Source organism: Pteropus alecto, unplaced genomic scaffold, assembly GCF_000325575.1.
Source record: "Pteropus alecto unplaced genomic scaffold, ASM32557v1 scaffold21, whole genome shotgun sequence".
NCBI lineage: Eukaryota > Metazoa > Chordata > Mammalia > Chiroptera > Pteropodidae > Pteropus > Pteropus alecto.
Window position 1 is genome coordinate 11,520,256 of NW_006436282.1, and position 22,699 is coordinate 11,542,954.

At 33.5% G+C, this 22,699-nt stretch overlaps 1 protein-coding gene across 1 annotated transcript; it reads right to left on the reverse strand.

Moving 5' to 3' along the window:
- Positions 1 to 13,331: 13,331 nt before the first annotated feature.
- Positions 13,332 to 17,618, reverse strand: SOSTDC1 (sclerostin domain containing 1). Its single transcript, XM_006911962.1, has 2 exons — positions 17,234 to 17,618; positions 13,332 to 14,747 (listed from the first exon to the last, which is right to left on the reverse strand). Exons 1-2 carry the CDS (start codon positions 17,436 to 17,438, stop codon positions 14,332 to 14,334), a joined length of 621 nt encoding a protein of 206 aa, XP_006912024.1. The 5' UTR covers positions 17,439 to 17,618; the 3' UTR covers positions 13,332 to 14,331.
- Between the last annotated feature and the right edge of the window lie 5,081 nt (positions 17,619 to 22,699).

Here is a 22,699-nt window from a genome sequence, read left to right on the forward strand (position 1 = left end):
CCATATCAAAGAGAGCACGCGTCAGTTAGACTTGAACAAAACCTACTTTGTTTCATCTACATTGTTGAAATTTTTCTGTTTTATTAGACAATGATTCTTTGTGTTAAGGATAGTGTATGTACACTGTAATTAGTCATCTGTCTGAGCCTCAAAAACCTGCTTGGGATGCTGATTTTTACCTCCATAAAGAACTGAATTACAGAATCAAGAAATATGATAGAGAATTGGGAATGTGACATTGAGTCAAAATAATGAGCCTAAAAAGAATCAGAAAAAAAAAATCTTTAAGGAAAACACCATCCTCATGGAATGGACTTTCCATAAATCCATGACAAATACTGGATCCAATCTTTGCATTGAACTGCCTTTCCAGAAAACCTCACAAATGTTTCAGTTTTTATTAATTCATTTACAGCTGTCTATTTAGTACTCATCTGCTACAAGAGGGATCCCAGACACCTGGGAATTGGGGATTGTACAAGGCTCACCATCAACAGGACATGTAGCTTCAGTCATGCTTCCTTACCATAGCTTGGGTGACATTTCCCAAGGTAGGAAGAATAAGACGTGGCACTTCTGACCATCTTGCTGTCTGAGGGTCTCAATAGCCTCTTCCTGTCTCATAGCAACAATTAATCTCAACTCTCTCTAAGGAATTCTCTGTTTTGGAAAAACAAGAGAAATCCTTTCTCATCAGAAGGTAACAACGTATTATGCAAGAGCTATACAAATGGTATAAAACATGTTTTACCTTTCCCAGAAATTTCAGTCCAATTGAAGAAAAAGAAAATGATATACACAAAACCTAGTGTTATTAAACCGTCGATTATGTGGTTCAGGTTATAGCAGCAACAAATGAGATAGGCATCTAATAAAATTATTTCTGTTTCCATTTCAAAGAGTTTTATTGTTAATCCAATGTTTAATAGAAACAACTTACTAATCAGAGCTGTTTTAACTTGTATGTAACAGTAGTTTCACCTATGGAAAGCAAACACAAAACAGGAGAGAAAAAGGGGATTAACAACCAACTACTATTTTTAAACCATCAAGTCATACCTTATTTCTATAAGAATCATATAGAATCATAAAAGTAATGAAGTTTTTTCATCTACATATATGAAAATTCTACTGTTTCTAGAGTGCTTACCTTTTCTAATATAAAAAAGACATGGAGATTTCATATTCATATTAAATACAGACATTAATTAGGAATATAATGTATATAAAGTGTATAAAAGAAATATGCCAAGCATATTAAGAGTATACTGGTATAAAAAGTTTCATCATTTTTTATGCCAGTAAACTATGTTGAAAGAATTTTAGCAACAAAGCCTTTATTTATACTTCTTCTAAATATCTTTTTGTGAGGCCAAGGATATTATATACTTCCAGATACAACAGGCATATTTTCCTGGAATTTTGCCATTGCTTTTTAGAATGGTGTGAACTACATTATTTCTATGTATGTTATTGTCTTCTGGATTCCCACCACCATAAAACCATATTGGCATATAGAAGAAAATATATATGACAAAGAACTTAGTAAATAAGGGAAAGATTAATCAGGTGGTGATTTCAAAGGAAACTATAATTCGTAATGCACAATTATCAATAACACAGAATAGGAATAGAGAATTGAGAAATGTGCAAGAAATGCTTTGAAGTATAGTTTAAATAAACAGTATAAAATCTTGGCACAAGTTTTCCAAAATTATATGATGTTTATTATATTCAGAGAATATAGTCAAGTCTGCTTGTTCTTCTTTTGTGTTATTATTATTTTTTAAGCTTTATTGATCCATGGGAGTACAGGAAGAAAATTTGCATTCAATTTTATCATTTTATCCTGTTCCTATTTCTAAATGTTTCATAATGTGTATAATGCATTAATATGGTTATTTATAATACATAAGTAAATTGTGTATTTGAGAAAGATACTCAAACATTTTTTTCTCATGAAGAACATGTTCAAAAAATGTAGAGAATAACTTTAGAAAATTAAAAGCATAATTCTAAAAGCTAAATTATAAAAAGAAAAAACAGAATAAAGCAATTGTCTGAACATTTAGGGTTGGATCGGCATACTGTATTGGAATTATGAAAAAGGAGGAATGAAGTAAGTGAAAAACTACTCTCTTCCTTTTGTTGAAGAAATGAATGAGGGTGGATGAGCCTTGATATGACATACGGATAAAGTAAGCAAATACAATAGTAGTCAAGGCTAAGTATAGAGGCAAAGGAGAATGTGTGAAATAGTTTCCTACATTATTTTTTGTGTCACAAATACGTGAAATAAATGGGAAATGACAACATAGCCAAAAAAAGCAAACTTAGGATGACTCGAAAAGGAATGGGTAAAAGAGGGGTACAAGAGAGAGAGTGAGCTCCCTGTTTCAAAACTACCAAAGTATCAAAGCTTTTTATTTTTATTTAACATTAAATAAGATCGGTCCACTATATATTCCAAAGATTCTTTTGTCATCTCCCTTGCATTCTCTTCCCTTACTAACTTTTTCTTCTTTTCTCCCTTTCTCTCTGTCCCACCCTTGATCTACTTTCTGGACCAAGGGTTTAGAAAAGATGGAGTCTCAAGCCTCAAGTCTACATTCTCCTCCATCCAACTCTCTGGTCTCATCTTAAGAAAGACAATAACGTTAATAATAACAGTAACAAGTCACTATGAGCCCTTACACTCAGGAACTCTTCTAGGGTCGATATAGTTACCCCATTTACAGATGAGGAAATTAAGGCACATGTTGCTTAAAGTAGTCAACTATTAAGGGCAAGACCAGAATTCAAACCCAGGTATCCCGACTCCAGTACCTGTGACCTTGACTACTTTATAATACCACCTAATAATATGCCAGATAAAATACAAGTGAAATTTGAATCGATTCCTCATTTAATCTTTTCTTTGTATCCCCATTCCTAGGATTCCAACATTCTAGAGCATTTATTTGGATCAAGTACCAAATTACCACTACTGGATTAAGCCCAACATATGGCCTTTTCAAGTGTAAGGGAGTGGAATAAGAGAAAAAGGGAACTAGTCAGTTACAGATGTTATTTTTATGTATTCAGATGTAGGTGAAGAAGAAATTGTAAAATTGGCAGTGCTTCTTATCCTTTGTACATCTGAAGACTGTGCTCAGCAGTATAACCACTAAGCAAAGCCTGGCACAGCTGTTCATTCTTTCTCCTCATCTTTTATCTATGTAGTGCTTTCCCCTTAAAGTGAGTCTTTGAAATTCTGAAAGCTGAGTGCTTCGTTTCCCATCATTCCACACCTAAGCCAAGTTTCAAAATTGGCTTTGATGTGTATTTAAAGTGTCCTGGCATCCTGCTGTCATCATTCCCTGGATCTGTCCCACTCTGTGAAACTGTGATATGATCATCACTGTCCCAAGTAAAGATACCAGCTGCATAGGGAACCATGATAGTGTCCATGGGTTATACTGATGACTGCTAGAGAGAATGCAAATGGGTAAGGGTAACATATTTTGAAGTCATGTAGGAGTTATGTAGCTACCCTTCTTTTACTCTGTAGGTTTTAAACCTTAGAGTTCTAGTTCTGAAGTTTCATTCTTGCCACAAATTACAATAGCAGCCAAGCTTAAACATGTCAGATTCAAATGCTTTTTTTCTAAGGTTGAGGAATAAGCTTAACATATATTCCTCAATATGTATTCTAGATAATTTTTTTTTGGTGAGCATTATAGTATTTGGTGAGTCATTCTCAGTTAATTTGTGATGAATTTATAAATTAGATGTATTTTTCTTCCAAGCAGTATGCTAGTTCAAAGCTTGAATGGCTTTCATGAAACTAATGCCCAAATAGAAACTGATTTGTAGTGAATTCACTATGATTGCATGTTTTAATGATATGGTGGTTATTAAAACATGTACCAACAATAATAGCAAAAACAAACACCCAATCCCTATTCCCCACTCTATCTATAAAATGTAAATAAGTGAAATTTTCTCAGTCTTTAATAAACATGCCCCTGTTTTTCATGTGCTAAATGAGAGATTGCTCAAAAAATGTTATCTGTTTTTGTGTCTTTTTGGTTTTCAATATGTTGATTTGTTTCTTGAGGTACATGATACCTAATCTTAAAGTAAGGCATCTAAAGCTCTCAGAATTTCTCTCAAATATTTCTTTTAGATTCTCATCTCAAGTATAAAACAATGAAATGGGAAGATTAATGTTGAAAGGGACCTTGAAGAGCATCTTAATATCTACATTTTGTAAATTGAAAAGGAGAGAGATTCTGTGATGATTCAATGGCTCTTCAATGCAATACATGGTTCCACATATTGTGAAGAAAATTGTGCAGAAGGGGATGGGGCCAGGCAGCTTATATTTAGCTCCCCATGTCCAACCTTATTCCTCATCTTGCCCTTTGCCCTAGGCTGACCAATGTGGATTAGATTCATCAGCTCCTAATCCTATGGCCTCCAATAGAGTCAGCCAATGGAGATCCCTGGCAGGAGATCAATCAGAAGAAGGAAGGATCCAGAAGAATGACAAGGGTATTTATTCCCTGGCTCATTGACTTTTTTGGTTCCTCTGACTGACTCCTCAGATTGACCATAGCCACTGCTCCTCTCAAAATATGCTTTTACCTTCCAGGCTCAGATAACCTCATCCTTCTCTCTTTTCTTAGAGTCTGTGGTTACAACATGGTTGCTGTTGCTGGCCCTGGGCTCCTGTACTATGACCTGTGTTTTCCCTGTACCCCTCCCAGACTTTTGTAATTGGGGTAAATAAATTCTCCTTAACCAATTCTGAGTGTGTTATGTTTCCTTTTGGGATGCTAACTAATGCAGAGATGTCAACTCAGATCTCAGGAAGTTTACAATTTAGCTATATTTCCCAAAGCTATTTAGAAGTAGCAGACTTGAGATTAGAATTAAGGTCTCCTAACTCCTGACTGAGAGATCCTTTAAGTACCCCATATGACCCATAAACCAGCTTAAACTGACCCAATAAATGGGCAGGTATATATACTTTGTCACATATAGGATTTTTTAATCTACTGATAGTATTTAAAAGTTAGGAAAATTCATATAAAACATTTGGATATTTTGGTGAAATTTTGCTGCTATGTGTGGGAGCAGATTTGAATCAGCCCTCTTTTATGTGCAACTTTTTTGCTATAGTCTACACCATTTTCCCTTGCCATACTCCCAACCTGTTGGTCCTAGTAGGAGATGAGGTTGTAAACTTTATTTTGATGTGTTTTCTCTTCCAAAGATGTTTGTATTTGAGAGAAATTAAAAAAAAAAAAAGAAAATGTTAAATAATGATCTTCCAGTGGTAGAAGATTAGGTATCAGTAGTTACAAAAAAAGCTGGAGAGAAGATTGTTTGTTTGTTTGTTTGTTTGTTGTTTGCACCAGGAAATGAGAATGGTAGAACTGATAGCCTGAAAATTACACAGTGTTTGAAGATTCCTATTCCGGGCAGCAGTCCCAAGAGACTGTGGCTTTTCAGAACTCATTCCAAAGCTATGCTATGGTGTTGCTTGTGTGTCCTTACAAGCCTTTTTCCCCTGTCATCAGCCTTTTCCAGGTTTTCATTTCAGCCCAGCATACAGCTGCTCTGGTATTGTGGTCATTTTCCCATTGAACATGCTTAGCATTACTACTGGTAATAAAAGAGATAATAAAACACAATGAAAAATCCTGAACCCAGAATGTCCAGGAACCACACCTATTTCAGTTTAATAATATTACTGAATCATAAATGTCTTAATTCCAAAAGAACACAATGATCAAAAAAGAGCTTTGTTCCAGCTCCAATATCTGTTGGAAGCATTCTCTTGGATTTTCCACCCCACCCTCCACCCCGCCACCAATATATGAGTTAAGAAATGGGTATATAATATACACTTACACAAATACAATTTGTCTTTTAAAAAAGTTATTACCCTTAAACATATGGTAATGACTGAGAACCAACTAAAGTTATGCAAAATCAGCATGGTTTGCATGATATCACTGCAATCATCTGGCGTAATTTATAAAATTCTCCATATTTTTGGAGATTGCTTTACTGAGACCTTGCCATATATAGCCAGGCTGATCATCTAATTATTATAGGCTCCTCTCAAGAGCAAATTAGTTAAATGGCATTTTCCAGAGGTACATAATTATTTTAAAATATCTATATAAATATTACAAGAAATATTTACAAGAAATATATTCAAGAAATATTTAGTGTCTTAGATTAACAAATCTCTACATATTTTGTTTGCTTGTTTGCTGAAGTTGTCTACAGCTATTTCCTTTATTCATGCAATCATCAGCAATAAAGCGTTTTTACTTAATATGTGGAAACTACAGGAAATAGGAACTTTTACGTTTAAATATAAATATTACAAGAAATATTTACAAGAAATATATTCAAGAAATATTTAGTGTCTTAGATTAACAAATCTCTACATATTTTGTTTGCTTGTTTGCTGAAGTTGTCTACAGCTATTTCCTTTATTCATGCAATCATCAGCAATAAAGCGTTTTTACTTAATATGTGGAAACTACAGGAAATAGGAACTTTTACGTTTAATAGCAATGTTTAGAAGAAGACTGAAAAAAGCAACTTGTAAGCACAAAAATATTTAAATAATTAAACAGAAATATCTCTATGAAATTTCCAACAACTTTATACAAGAAAATAGATTCTTTTGTGCAAGTTAGTGCTAAGATTATATCTGCTTAAAAATAAAGGCAGAATAATTTTTTCCAGTATATTTTTATTTTTTTTTTAATTTTTAAGACTAAAATACAATATCATATTAGTTTTAGGTATACAACATAGAGATTCTATATTCTTTATGACGTGATCACCATGTTAGGTCTAGTAACCATCTGTCATCATACAAAGTTATTATAATATTCTTGACTATATTCTCGATGCTGTATGTTCTATCCACATAATTTGTTTATTTTATAAGTAGAAGTTTATACCTCTTATTCTCTTCACCTTTTTCACCCCACACTCCTATCTGGAAACCATCAGCTTTTCCCCTGCATCTATGAGTTTGTTTCTGCTTTGTTTGTTTATTTTGTCCTTTAGATTCCACATATGAGACCATATGGTATTTGTGCTTTAGATTCCACATATGAGACCATATGGTATTGCTCTGTCTGACTTATTTATTACCTTCCAGGTTCATCCATGTTGTCGCAAATGCTAAGATTTCATTATTTTTTATAGTCAAGTAATATTCCATTGTTTATGTGTACCACCTCTTCTTATCATCTGTTGATGGGCACTTAGGTTGCTTTAATATGTTCGCTGTTGTAAATAATGCCTGAATGAATATAGGGACCATATATCTTTTCTAATTAATGTTTTGGATTTCTTCAGATAACGCCCAGAAGTGGAATTGCTGGATCATATTGGCAGTTAGTTCTAATTTTAATTTCATGAGGAAACTCCATACTGTTTTCCATAGTGGCTGCACCAATTTACAATCCCACCCATAGTGCTTAAGAGTTCTCTTTTCTCCACATCCTTGCCCACACTTGTTGTTTGTTGATTTATTGATGATGGCCACTCTGACAGGTGTGAGGTAATATCGCACTGTGGTTTTAATTTGCATTTCTCTGATGATTAGTGATGTTAAGCATCATTCATGTGTCTGTTGGCCATCTGCATGTATTCTTTGGAGAAATGTCTCTTCAGGTCCTCTGTTTTTTATTGGAATGCTTATTCTTTTGTTATTGAGTTGTATAAGTAACTTATATTTTGGATATCAACCCCTTATTGGATGTATCATTCGAGAATATCATCTCTCATTCAGTAGGTTGTCTTTTCGTTTTGTGGATGGTTTCCTCTGCTGTGCAAAAGTTTTTAGGTTGATATACTTCCATTTGTTTATTTTTGCTTTTGTTGCCATTGCCCAGGGAGATCAATCCAAAAAATATTGCTAAGATCAATGTTAAAGAGTTTACTGCCTATGTTTTCTCCTAGGATTTTCATGGTCTCAGGCCTTATATTTAAGTCTTTAATCTATTTTGAATTTATCTTTGTAAATGGTGTAATAAAGTGGTCTAGTTTCATTTGTTTTGCATGTATCTATTCAGTTTCCACTATGCTTTTATTGTTTATAATAGTCTACATCAAATTTTTGTGTCAATATTAACATTCCCTTCTGAAATACATAATTTCCTATTTTATGTCTAGATAGTACAATTTAGATAATGGATCATTTCAGTGATACCCTATGAAGCTTGCTCAAAAATGAGATTTTTTTGTAATTTTGCATTTAACAGTAGGACATTTGTTATTTTCTTAATTAGATCACTATTTGTTCACCAATGTATTCTTAGAACCTAACAGACACAGATTGTATTTTCAACATTACTAAATGAATGAATAAATTAATGAATGAATTTCAAATGTCATAAAATATTTTGATTAGAAATATCACTATCCCACTTATATGACAATATGTATGATTTTCAAAATGAGAACTTTCAACAAAAGCATAACATCATTACTTTTTAATAAAACCCAATTCTCATTATAGGTTACAGCTGGTTTTTTATATTATTTTCTGTAGAAAGGAGTAGAGTAGAAAAGGTTTTCTTTTATGGAGAAAACTTCTAATACCTTTTCACTGGTCCTTAACATCTTACTGATGTTTCCTTAGGTTTGGACAAAATGTGGGAAATGCCCTGTAACAGGCTACAGTCTCAGCCTTCCTGGAGTTGGGTCTTTAATTTCATCTTATATTGTCTTCCTTGACCAGGTATTGGTTATTATTGAATATAGCCATTTCATAATAAATCTGACCAAAATCTTGATCTAAAAATTTCACAATTGAGAAAACTGAAAACATTATCAGAAGTAGATAGTAACATTAGTCAAATCTGCCTTGGTGGGAGTGATTGTGACAAAATATGGCCATATTGTTTGGCATAACAAAACATGAATATTTTAGTCTGGAAGACACTTTAGTCACTATCTAGTTCAATTCCCTTACTGTATGGATCATGTAATTGAGCCTTAGGAAGCATAAGACACCAGTGTAGAAAGGAGTAGAGTAGAAAAGGTTTTCAGTGTAAGTTCACCCAACTAATTAGTAGCAGTTCAGTCTAAACTATAGCAGTTCTTATTTCCAAGTTCGCAAGTCTTGAAGTCACTTGCATAAAATTGCTACATTAAAAAAATTGCAGATAAGTCAAACTGAAAACTTTAATATTATTTTATTATGTCAAACTAAGTCACAGATTAACTGTAAAATTTTTCTTAATTAGTATACAGAGTGGACAAAAAGAATCAACTCTTAGGAAAGATAATGTCACCAAACAGGCAAAATGACAACTCTTCGTTAGGTTATTAAATACATTTGGCATTTTTTTGTCCTTGGTTTATAATAAGGAAATCTGTGGCAAGAAAGAGTTGGGTTTATTTGTTATTTTGTTGTTGTTGTTTAAACTTTCTAAGCTTGAGGAAGTAAAAAAAACAAACCACACACACACAAAGGAAATATTTTATAATATGTAAATCACAAATGAAAAGTAAGAGAGCAAACAAAAGAAACAAATATACAGAAAGTTCCACTTAATAAAAATTGTCAACTATTTAACATAAAATATAGTGCTGATTAAAAATTGTAAATGATTGTTAAAATATCCTGGTTACTGGACTGCTGGGATCATTGTTTCACTTTGTCTTTGAATACCAAATTTAGGTTAACACCTCAATGACTAAAAGAACTCAAACGATCATTCAGTGAAATATTTGCCAATTTTATAAGATTTTTAAATTTATGTAACTTTAAAGACAATAAATTTCAAAAAGAATATATTCCTACTGAAAAATATGATGCTTATGTTTTAATAATAAGTTATCAAACTCTTGTTCAGCTTTAATAGTAATGAACTTTGGCTGAATAAGTCTGTATCACAGACAATGTCAATTTAGACATTCTGTCTCAAATTAAAGCACCTAATCCCACCACTAAAAAATGAAATCAATATTACAAGGTAACTCTTGGTTTGCAGTTACTAAAATTCAATAGAAAATATTTAAATTCCTTTATAAATCTCCCAAACTGTTTCATTCTTTATCTGTAACAGAAAATAAATCCTTCAGCAGGTCTGCCAATGCAGATGATAAACTATCACTGTCTAATTTGCACTGGAAATAATTATGCAGTCAGCTTGGCATTAATTCAATTTAATCAGTTCTTGAATCTGGAAGTTGAAACATCTTCCCACTGGGATTTCTACAGTAGTTGTTACCCTATAGCTCTTCCAGGCAATTTGCAAAATATGCAGGCAAAGGCAGCAGATGCCATGTTAACTCAGGAGTCAGTAATGATGGGCAAATCAATAAAATTGAAAATGATACTGACTAGGAGAATGTTTTTTGGAACATCCATTCTTGTATGTCTCTCTTTGTGGCTGTAACGGAGATTTCTAGCGGCCAAATGTCTACTTACTTCTCAAATGTAGACTTACTTCAATTCAACCTAGAGCTGTATTTTAATAAGCTCCAATGAAACAAGATGGAAGTCATCTCTATCTGCCCTTAAGGGAAGGAAACATTCTAACAAGAGAATGTGCTCTAGCACCAAGGATCCTAAGACATTTTCCCACTGAATTCCTTCAGAATTTCTGCAAAGATTCTATGAAAGATTTGATATGTATTTCATTTTTTATTAGAACTGTATGACTATAAGAAGCATAGAAATGCTGAATTTAGGATGTGCAGTGAATTGCCAAATTTAATGCAAGAAACATTTCCAAGAGTTAAGAGTAATCCAAATGATACTTTAATTCCAAAAATAATGAATTAGATTTTGAATTAATTTCATGGTGATTGCAAAAAATAAAAAAATATTGCAACATACTAAATTTACATCTTCAAAGGCTTTAATTTTAGTCAGCAATTTGGAAATTCTCTGGTTTTGCTTCAGCAAAATATTATTCTTTCCACTCATATCTGCCGAGTATAACTATTCTACTATCTGTTAAAGTAAATATCATGCTGAATAGATCATGTTACATAATAAAAAGAAATCATTCTAGTAGAATAGAGTGAAGAATACAGCAAAATCTGGTAAAACCTTACTAGTTTGATATAGGGTTATAATGGATTAAGATTCAGTTTTTTTATTAAAAATTTTTTTTTCTTGCTTTTCAAAAATACTCAGTAAAATAACAAGGCTAACGAACTATTGCCAATTAGTAGTTATTTGTAACTAGCTAAATGAGTAAATATAAATGATTTGTAATATTATTTTTTATGAATAGATATTTCTATAGGCTCTATGTCCATGTTTTGCTTATGTATAGCACACTATATGTATTATTTATTTTTATACACACTATTAATTTTTCTTGTTATCGATATCCACCTGTATTCTAATATATCTATAAATATCAATGTCTGTCTGTCTATTTATCTATCTATCATCTATCACGCCACTTGAAAAAGTCCTTTATTCATAGTGCTCAAAATAAATTTGATAAACAAATTCTTTATAAATATTATGAATATGAACTAGAGGTCAGATTGCTAAAATGATCACAATTCACCATTTTGAAATGATAGTTACTAAGTGACAACAATAAAATTATGCAGAGTTTAATCAGATTGGAACATGTGAGTTAACTGAAAAAAATAAATAAATATGATCAATTCAGATGCAAGTGCATTTTAGCATTTTTAAATAATAACTACAAAACTACTCTTTCTGTTTTCTTTTAATTTTTTCTTTGCTGAGAGCCCGATTTTTTCCTAGGCCTTTCTTATTGATGCTGACCTTTTCCTGTTATTTGATGTTAAATGCCATGCAATAAATGCATCACCAATGTAATGTGACCTGAAATAGATGAGTACATTGAATGTGACCATGAGAAATAGATCCAATTCTTGACTTAGCAGAGACTAAAGAGGTCTTATTTATATGCTTTTTTTTAATTCCATTTTATTTTGTCCTAGTAAGTTCATTTACTAATAAACTATTAGCAATCAGTGATGATTTTAGCATTTTATTATCACCAAAACTTTTGTTTCAATGTTTTATTAGCAAAAGACAACAATATAGTCTTCTTGATGGTGAAAAGCCATTGTCAGGTCAAATCTTTTTTATGCCTCAGATCTTAGGACACACTAATTTTTGAGACCATCTCTAAGGCCTTCTGTAGAAGGTGCTATCATATTGAGAAGGAATAAATGACTAAAATGTCTTTGTTTTCTATGTTATATGAATATCCCATATTGAGCAATAATGAACAAGTAAAATATACATATGGAAAAATAAATTTTTGGTATATTCAACCTATAATTACTATACATATCACATGTATTCATATGATGATATAATATGAAATAGATTAAGATCTTAGTTATTAAGATTGGAAGATAAATCAATAGTTGACTAAATTGTTACTTTATTTGATGATACAAATAATTAGCATTATTATAAAATCTAGAGAGTTTTTTTTTGGTCTTTATATATGTTGAGACTCCTACCTCTTATAAGAAAGGTACAGTATTAATGTTCTTATTTAATTTAGTATGCTATAGGTAATATATATGTGACTTTTAGACTCATAATGACAAAAACAACAATCTAGTACAAAAGTGTACTAAGAACACCTTCATGCTCAGGATCCAAAATGAGAAAACCCAGAAGATCTTATCAATACATAACCAAGCCTCTTTGGTTTTCTTCATTTGAAGTGATGGGATCGATCATAATTAAATCGACACATCAATCGTTTAACTGTATAATCTGGTTCAAGACTGTAATTATGTTGCTTAATATGACAACAGCCAAATTTGAAAAACACTGAAAAATTAGTTTTTGTTTTCTTAGATGTTTTTGTTTTATTTTTGGTTTGGGGTCCATGCAATAATATTCAAAGTTCCCCAACATATGATAGTGATTTTTCCAGTTTCTTTCCTAAACTGAGCTATACATTGGAATCACCTGGAAAACTTTAAAAACTGCCAATATCTGAATTCTACCCCCAGAAATTATGATGTAATTTGGATGGCAGCCTGGGCATTGGGTCTCATAAGATCTCTCACAGGTGATTATAATAGGCAGCAGACTTGGCATTTTCAGGTGTTTATAAAAATGCTATTCTTAATACAGCTCATTGCCAAATTGCCACCCAACCTTTTTAATCATCTCATTTACTGGAGAGATGGTCTGCCTTTCTCTCTTTCCTCTCGTACTATAGAACTTTCTGGCAATACTCAAAAGTGCCTTATCAAAAAAATCAATTACTACGACACATTTATTCTGTAATTTTCATAAACATGTATATTTTTATACATGTTAGAGGCAAGGACAATAACTTTTAATAGTGTTTATTTTTTAAAAAGAAACTGATAGAATCGAAGGTCAAATCACCTTCTGATTGCACAGATTAAACAAAATATTTTATATTTTAGCTTTACAAAGCATCTTATTGATTTTAAAAGATCCATACTATTGATAAAGTTTATGACCAAACATATATGTAATAAGACTAAAATATTTATTTTACATATCTACAACAGGTTTTCTTATATTTCTAGCTCAATCACAAATCATACAGGAAAATATTTAGGTACATGAAAAAGCTTCATAACATAAAAAAAATTTGACATTTTGAAAAAAATCACATGTGAAAGCTCATTAAATAATAACATTGACAAATAAATAGTTAATCAGCTTTACTTATTAGCTGCTGCCATGCATTTCTGGCATTCCATTCCAAGCGAAGTTCAGCATGCAGGGTATAATTTCATACAATGAGACTGTAAAAAGCTACAGGGCTTATTTTTGAAGTGAAATGTCACAAGTCTTTCACTCTTTCAAAGGAAGATCACTCATGGCCGCTAAACTGTACCCATGAAGATTACCCAAAAAGCACCTTTCTGAAGTGTAATTGGAAAGATTCATGGCAAAAATTTTAACTTTTCAGTTTTGAAGGGGTTTTGTTGGGGGGGATTGGTTAGGGAGTGAAGGGTAACTGAGAAGCCCTTTTCTGTTTTAAAAAGTAATGATTCAGCATACAGTATGTATATAGTATCACCAGTCTTTCAAGAAACATGGAGAATTATACTACAGGATGCGTAGAATTTAAATGCAAATTGCACTCATGGATATGTATACATTTCGAAAAACTTGAAAAGGAAAGCTATTCCCGAAGAAGGTCCTGATACTTAGGACAGCTTGCTGGATTTGATCAAAGCAGAAAGTGTATATTTTCAAGTAAGAAAATAGCAATGGTAGGCTTGAGTCTTCCAAGCTATCAAATCTGTAAAGCAGATGGTTACTAGTCAGTACAGTTTTTGAGAGTCTGAGTTCTAACTCATGCTGTGCTTGCTGGATTTGCTGGCTCTTTTCCTCTCTCTGTGATGCTGGGCTGGCTTGGCAGGCGACATGCTCTCGAAGTTATGACTGGACTCATTGTGCTGCCGAGTGTACCTCTTGCACTTGCAGGCAGTGACCATGGTGATCTTGTAGGTACGTGTGCTGCCATCTTGGCACTGCAGCTGGATTCTCTGGGTACGTGTTTTGTCATTGACACACCTCCACTCCTGGGAGCTCCTCCTGCTCCAGTACTTTGCTCCATAGCCTCCACCGATCCAGTTGGGGAGCACAGGAAGGGGCAAGCACTCACCAGCACATACCAGCTCCTTCAGAGGACTGATGCTGGTGCACTGGCCATCAGAAATATATTTGGTGGAACGCAGTTCCCGGCAACCCACCTGAACCCGAGCTGGAGGAAACAAAAAAGAAAGTGCATCAGAGGCAAAAAGCAAATGGACATTGTTTTCTTCAAGTAATCTGCAATGAGAAAAATAATATGCAAATGATAGCAAATGGTCAAATAGAAAGTGAACCCCTATTTTATTTTCACATTGCAAAAATCTGCCTGGATGGTTGTAGAGACACTTTCATGAAAATTACCAGTTTACATGGCTACAACTTTTTTGGAATAAAGTAAATTAGGCCTGATTTTTTTTTTCATGTATGACATTAGCTAAGTGCTTACTGGAGTATTTGAAAATCCCACTTTCTTAGTTTTACTCCCCAATAAAGGTTAAGCAGCTCTTACATTTATGTGTAAATATTCATTCTTCAGTGAGCTAAAAAAGAGTATATCTTAACATTCCTTTTCTCACAGGTCATATTTATTAATGTTTGCAAGTGCTCTTAATTAGGTTTTTATAAAAAGTCTGTTGAGAAAATGTGGAAAGTATTTAAATATTGTGTATAATACATAAACTGTCTTAATATTTTGTTTCAGTTATAAAATCTAGCTATAAAAAATCATACATACATATGTGTACAAAGTCTGGCATTTTGCATATCAAACTTAATAACTACATTTTAAACATAAATTCCCAAGCTATCTCTTAAAAACACAAAGATTAAAATGTTTGAAATGCAAAATGTCACTGCAACTCAAAATGTAAAGAATATAAAAGCCCCTAAATCAGGAACGTATGGTTGCCATAACAACTTGGCTACATTTCCATGAATTTTATGGCAGAAAAATGCCTAACATGTCTGATTTACAACTGCAAAAGGAACCACGGTGTTCTTTTTCTGAATATTGGTCATGGCAAACTTTTTGTTTAGTTATTTGAATTTGATAAGTATGTTCTCTAATTGGCTGTTTCTTGTTATATGCCTTATGTAACAGGCATATAACAAAAACTCATATTTGAGTTTTCTTTTCTATTGCTTTGTTATCTAAACTTGAGGAGAATTGCTTATAACAAGCTTGAAAAGAAAGCAAGTCTTGTTAGCCAGGGGAAAAAAAATGTTTAAAAGTATAACTGCTAAAATTTAAAAAGTTAAAACTTATCAGGGACATTGAAGTGGTCTTGCATAGAACAGTGAAAGCTAACTTGAAGTAGATCATGAATTAGGAGTTTTACTTCATCTCTATGTTCCGGTACTTCTGAGGTGAGAGATATAGCCTAAAGAGATATGATAGCTATGAAAAATGTGTGTTTATACACATATCCATATCCATATACACATATCCAGCTGTAGAGTGTGGGATTAAAATTCAAGGGTGAACTAGCTGGCTGGTCAGTATGTTCCCCTGTCTGATTCTGTTCCAGCTCACCTTCCTGCAGCTGGCTTAGGAATGCACCTGGAAACAGCCAGAGACAATTTTGACTTGTCTAGCTTTTTGTTCTTGTATGTATAGAGCATAGGCATTTTTGCAGTGACAGTTCATTGACAATGAATACCCACCACATTGCTCAGTAATCTAATAATAATCAGATATTTCCTGTGTACATAAAAGCAACCATCTTCATGAAAGTTAAAACATCTTGGTTTTCTTAGAAAGACATCAGCCAGTCATAGGTCAAAACTACTTTTTGCAGTTGAATAGAGTTGAGGAAGAGGAGCCAAAGATTTGTGTAAGATTTTCTGTTCACTGTTTCTCTGCGTCTCTCTTAAAACCTAATTATTAGCATGTGAGTTCTTCTAAAGGAAAGGAGTGAAGCAAAAGTTAGGAAAAGAAATTTGAATCCCTCTAACCTAGTGGCCAATAAGTGTATCGATTAAGCAAACAGAAAAGGAGAAAAATGCTCCCTATACAATGTATTATCACACTGTTATTATTTCAATCTTTACAGTTATAACAGTTCTCCAGTCTTTCACAGAAATACACAGTTACTTAAATTTTGATGTGATTAATAAAGAATTAGCTCAGAAAAATATGATTCTCCAACATTTTCGGTTTTATCCTTCTTTTACATTGTTCATCATCAAAACTTGCAACTATTTCACTATTTTAGAAATTCATGATGAAAGAAAGCTTTTTTTTCCTCTCGTGATTTCTTATACATTCTTTGGTTAGTTACCTTTATGTACTTTACCAGAATTGCACATGTCCTGAAATAAACAGAAAACGATCTGAATTGCTACTATCCAGAACAACACTTTTTAAAAATTCCCATTGTGCATGATTTAAAGAAGCAACAGTTTAATTCCTGGAAACATTTTCTCTTTGGATGTTTGATAAAACTTAAGTCTGTGCTTGCATTATCAAATCACTGTTTTAGTTATGTTAACTTTATAGGGAAGAATGCCAATATACACATGCATCACATTACTCCCAGTTTGTTTAGCAAAATATATATAGTTCAGGTTAGTTAGCAATGAAACGATTCTACAGGAATGTGAGCTAATGCTACCAAAAACTAAAAGACAAAATCCATACAAGTAAAACACACTTACTGTTCCGATCCAGTCCAGTGTTACTGAAATGCCTGCCTCCATTTCTGGCTTGATTCATCGTGCTGTTGCTGCTGGGGTGTGCTGGAACAGGTTTAACCACATGTGAATAAAGGATTTCTGTGGCATCATTTTTAAAAGCCAAACAGCTTTTCATTAGGATGCATGCAAGGGGAATGAGATAGAAATGAATGGCAGGAGGAAGCATGGTGAGTAGAGGATTTGCTTGTCTGGAGAGCTGGTTAATTCCTTTCCCTCTGCTTCTGCACTGTAACTGTGAAATTCCTCCTCAAGGTCCCCTTTATATATCCCTGAGGTTTGGCGTTCATTCAGGTGTAAAGTTGTGTAGAGCTTCAGAGTGAAAACACAGAGAAGGGGTGGGATCCCTACATGACCCTGCAAAAGAATTTTACCAATGGAAAAGAAGACTACAGAAAAGGAGGAGCTTGGTATACAAATTGCCTGAAATTTCAAAGTTGGACTTCATTAGCTGTCTGTGAGCTAAAAGCCAGGCACATTCTATAGCAACTACAGACTCCCTCTTTTTTTTTTATCCTCTCTCTCTCTGCCATTTCCTTTCCTGAATCTAGATTGCATTCAGGTTTAATTTCAACGAAAATATGCTGCTGTTCATTTAAAGAGATTTACATATCCATAGTTGTTCTGTATTCCCTTCAGATTTTAGAGTATTTGGGTTAAGAAGGGGGTCCATCCCAGGTAATAGGAAGAATTCATGCGAGTTTAAATATTATAGGACTTGCATGAAGCACCTAGTTTAAACATATTTTGTTTCTCAAGAAACAAACCAGTATATTCTTTTTCTTTAAAGTGTGAAACAGTAAGCTAGAATCTGCCCCCTGGACACACTTAAATAATACAGCTTTGATCTGCATCAACTGCTGTGCTGCTAGGTAAATTATTGCCAAGGGTTCTCTGAAGAGAATAATGAGCATAGCTCTGTCTGCATTAAAGTAACTAATATCAATTTTCTTCTTAAAAATATGTCACCAGCATTAACATATATAGCATCATTTTATATGAAAGAAAGCCATTTTTGACAGATTATTGTTTAGCAAATTTAAAATAATTTTTGCTAGTGTTCTACCTGTATTTCTTAATCATTTGACTCTGCTGCCCGTGTAAGAAACATTATACTTTTATGAACTTCTTTATCCACACCTGGAACTGATGTTCCAATTATTAATACTCGGCCACTCATCCCCATTTAAAAAAAAAAAATCATGACATTCCATCTGATTTATGGAACATATTGATTGGAATAATTATATATTCTGAATCATCTTTCCAATTTTAAATCTATTTTTGCCCTTTTATGACTACTAAAATGACCTTATAGCATGGATATTTTATAGCTCTCTTCTTTATAAACCTTTGTCTGTTATACATACTATTTATATCTGTCTGTCTGTCTGTCTATCTGTCTATCTAGGTTTCTCCACAGAGACACTATCGACATTTTGGAATAGATAATTCTTTGTTATGGGGTACTGTTCTGTGTGTTTTGCAGCATACCTGGCTTCTACCCACTAGATGCCAGTAGCGACCTCCTTCCCCCTCCACCCCAGTTATAACAATTAATGTAGACATTGCTAAATGTCTTCATGAGCTAAAATCACCCCCAGCTGAGAACTACTAATTATCTATCTATTTTACTACAAAAATAAAGTAAAATTAAGAACAAAAGACTATTTAATAATACTAAGGAATTATTGTTCTTTTATTTAAGAGTAAAATGGTACTGTAGTTTTGTTTAAAAATGACTGCTTCTTATATAGAGATATGTACCAGACTATTTCTACATAAAATGCTATTATGTTTGGAATAAATTTCAAAAACAACATGGGGGAAGGTGGTTAAATTGAGAGTGGGGCAAGATTGGTTATGGGTTGTTGGTTGTTGGGGCTGGATAATGGATGTTCTATTGTTTACTCTGTGTATGTTCAAACTTCTACATAATCAAAAATTTTAAAACTAAAGTAAAAAATTTAATTTACTGTATACATACATATTGCCTAATAATGTTCAGATCTCTATCTGGAGGTTATATGTAGCCATTTATTCTAACATTTATTCCTAGAAAATAACACATTATTTTATTAGATGCACATGGATATTATATGTCAGGCATCCTTCTAAAATACTATGAAGAATTTCTTATCATGCTTATCAGAGAAATTGACATGAATTACATGAAATATGTTAATATTAACCATTAACCAATAGATCCAATGCCTAAAGGAAGTAAGAGGGTTGAAATAACCTAATTTCTTCCCTACTACTATTTCTCTTTTTGTACCAGGAGGAGATATTTTAATTTGCAGTTTAATTATTAGGTTAGTCTAATCAGATTGACCAAAATAACTCATAATTGTTAAATCTGCTCTGCATCTAATATTCTGTAGGTTCAGCCTTAGGATATCACCTTGGGCAGAAGCAAAATTAGGAATGAAGGCAATGTAGTTGGTATATGTGGAGAGGAACAATGCTGAATTCTTATGCCCAATATATCTGGCAAGACCAAATTAGAAACCACTTTGATAAAATAGAAACAATCATAAATTTAATATTTAACAGATTCTGACCAGTTTAAAGCTACTTCATTAAGAATCATCACAAACTATAATACTCTGATAAGATTATAGGTACAGATGTTTAATATCATACTCGATTAAAGAAGTATTCCCCTCAGCAAGCTATGTTCTTTCTCATCTCCAGGCCTCTGTGTATACATGTTTCTCCTTCTGTTTGAGGCAGCCTTCTCTCACTCCTTCCTCATTCCCTTCTTCATTGGCCAATACCTATTTTTCCTTCAGGTCTCATTTTTGATGGCACTGGGATTAAGAAAACTTCTCTTGCCTTCTACCCACTCAGATCTGGAGTCAGCACCCCATCCATATGTACCAGAGTGACTAGTTGCCTAATGGCTTAGAATATCTTATGATAGAGAACTACTTTTATTTTATGAATATTGTTGAATAAGTGGATAAGTTAATTATTTAAGAAATATATAAAAAACTATCCTCTCATGTATAAAAATATTGGTTAATATTTTTGTAGGCAATATGGCCCCTGATAATTCTCTCCTCATGGGATTCACACCTTTGAAGCAATCTTCTCCCCTTGAGTGTGGGTTGGACCTAGCAACTAACTTCTAATGAATATAATATAGTAAAGTGCTGAGATGTGACTTCTATGATTAGGTTACCAATAGACTGTGACTTCCATCTTGCTTGCCTGATCTAGTTCTCTCACTTGCTTTGGTAGAAGTCAGCTGCCATGATGTAAGCTTTCCTATGAAGAGGCCCAAGTGGCTAGGAACTGATGTCTCTCACCAACAAGGAATTGAGGCCTCAGTCAAACAACTCATGAGGATCTGAATGCTATCAAGAAGCACATGAGTGAGTCTGAAAGCCAATCTCTCCACAGTCAATCCTTCAGATGAGACTGCAGCCCTGGCTTATGCCCTAACTTCAACCTTATGTGAGACTTTAAGCCATAGGCACCCACAGGAACGATGAGATAATACTATTTTAACTCAATTTGTTACACAGCCACAGATAATTAATATAATTTGTTACATAGGCACAGATAATTAATATAATAATATCTGTTTACAAATGAAGATATAGTAATTAAGCCAGCAATTTTCTGAATAATGCTAGAGTCTCGAAAGCATCAGATGTAGAACCATTGTGTAACTTTTGTTCTTTGGGCAAGATTCAAAACCTGTTTTTCAGTCCTTAGCTAAGTCATCAGTGGGTCATATTATTAATAACCAAATAACGATATTAAAATTACTACTATTGGTCTGATATGCAAAAGCTGGAAATTTATTTTAGCACTCCGAGTCATATTGTCTATTATGCATCTCCTGGCACCAGAATTAGAAAATCTGAATTTGAATCTTATTTCTAACATTTACAATCTTTATGAAGTTGCATAGATTCTCTGAAACTCTCTAAGTCAGTCCTTTATCTGTAAAATATAACCAAAATCACCTACCTCACAGAAGAATAAAGAATATGAAAGTGTCAGTGCAAAACCTGGCCCAGAAGAAATGTGGAAAAATAATCATTGAATATGAGTCTAAAAGTAGTGTTTCTCATTAGAGACTTTGAATTGAAAAACGAGTTTGTAAATATTAGAGAAGTCTCAAACAAATACAATCACCCTATTAAAGGCAGAGAAGAAAAAAGTTGAGAGAAAAGCGATTGTTTAACCTGATTAAATATAAAATAACGTATAAATTCCATTAAAAAAATAACCTGACTGATTGTTTTTCATCTTTGACAGAGAAAGAATTAGAATACTGGGGAAAAAATATAAACGAAATGTGTTTATTGAATGCAACAGTGAGCTATATCTGGTTCTCTATGGGTTTAAACTATTTTCAAAGAGTTCCAGTTAATAAGGTAGAACTTGGTAACTGGAAAAGTAATTAACCATCATTGATTTAGAAGGAAAAAAAAAATTATATAGAATCTTCATGCATAAAAATCCTTAAAAAGAAGATAGGCTAACATTTTTCATTCATTTTGTATCAACATGTGTTGGGCCCAGTATTTGCCAAAGCTGTAGTCCAAGGACTGCAAAGCTGAATGGGACTTGGTGCCTGCCCTCTTCCCTTTATCAAATGCTCTGCTTAGAATCCCTCTAAAGGTACCCCCCGACCCTAATACTCCTTCTCTCACCACCTTTATTAGTTGTCTCTTTATTTTTATTTTTTTAACACTTTTTGATTTTATTTGTAGAATAAATGTTCCTTTTATTATAATCTGCCTTAGCATAACATTAATTTAGATAACACTGTTTATAATGCCCTAAGTAACCTGATATAAAACCGAAGTGGAAATTCCAAATTCAGTTGATATATTTCTAGATAGAGCTCCTCAATCTCAGCGCTGTTGACATCTCGGGCCAGATAATTGTGATGGGAGGTGTCTTGCACGTTATAGAACATTTAGCAGCATCCCTGAGTTCTACCCACAAGACGTCAATAGCACCTCCTTCCCCCAGTTGTGACAAGTAAATGTCCCCGGGTGCGCAAAATCGTCCTGGTTTTAGAAACTACTGGTCTAGGTAAATTCTCCAGTAAACTTTCTAAGCTGCCAGGAAAGCTGTTGTGAAGGAAAACCTCACTTGCAAGCTCAAGGGAGCAGGTTAGGACAGTGGGGACAGGGCCTCCACCTGATTACCCAAACTAGGGACAGTAGTCAGTTGTCCTTTCTACTGGCATTTGCTACCTTGTGTGGTAGAAATTGATGTCCTAGCTGTATGTATTCAGCCCACACATATCCCTAAACCAAACTGGACCAAAGCTGGCGGCATATCCTGCTCCCAGTGGTGCGTGGGAGCTGGAATTTGTTTTGTTCCACAAGCCTGATAGTTGTTCTAAATCATGTTTTACCTGGGAGCTTGTTAGATCTGCAAATTCTGGGCCTGACCCCA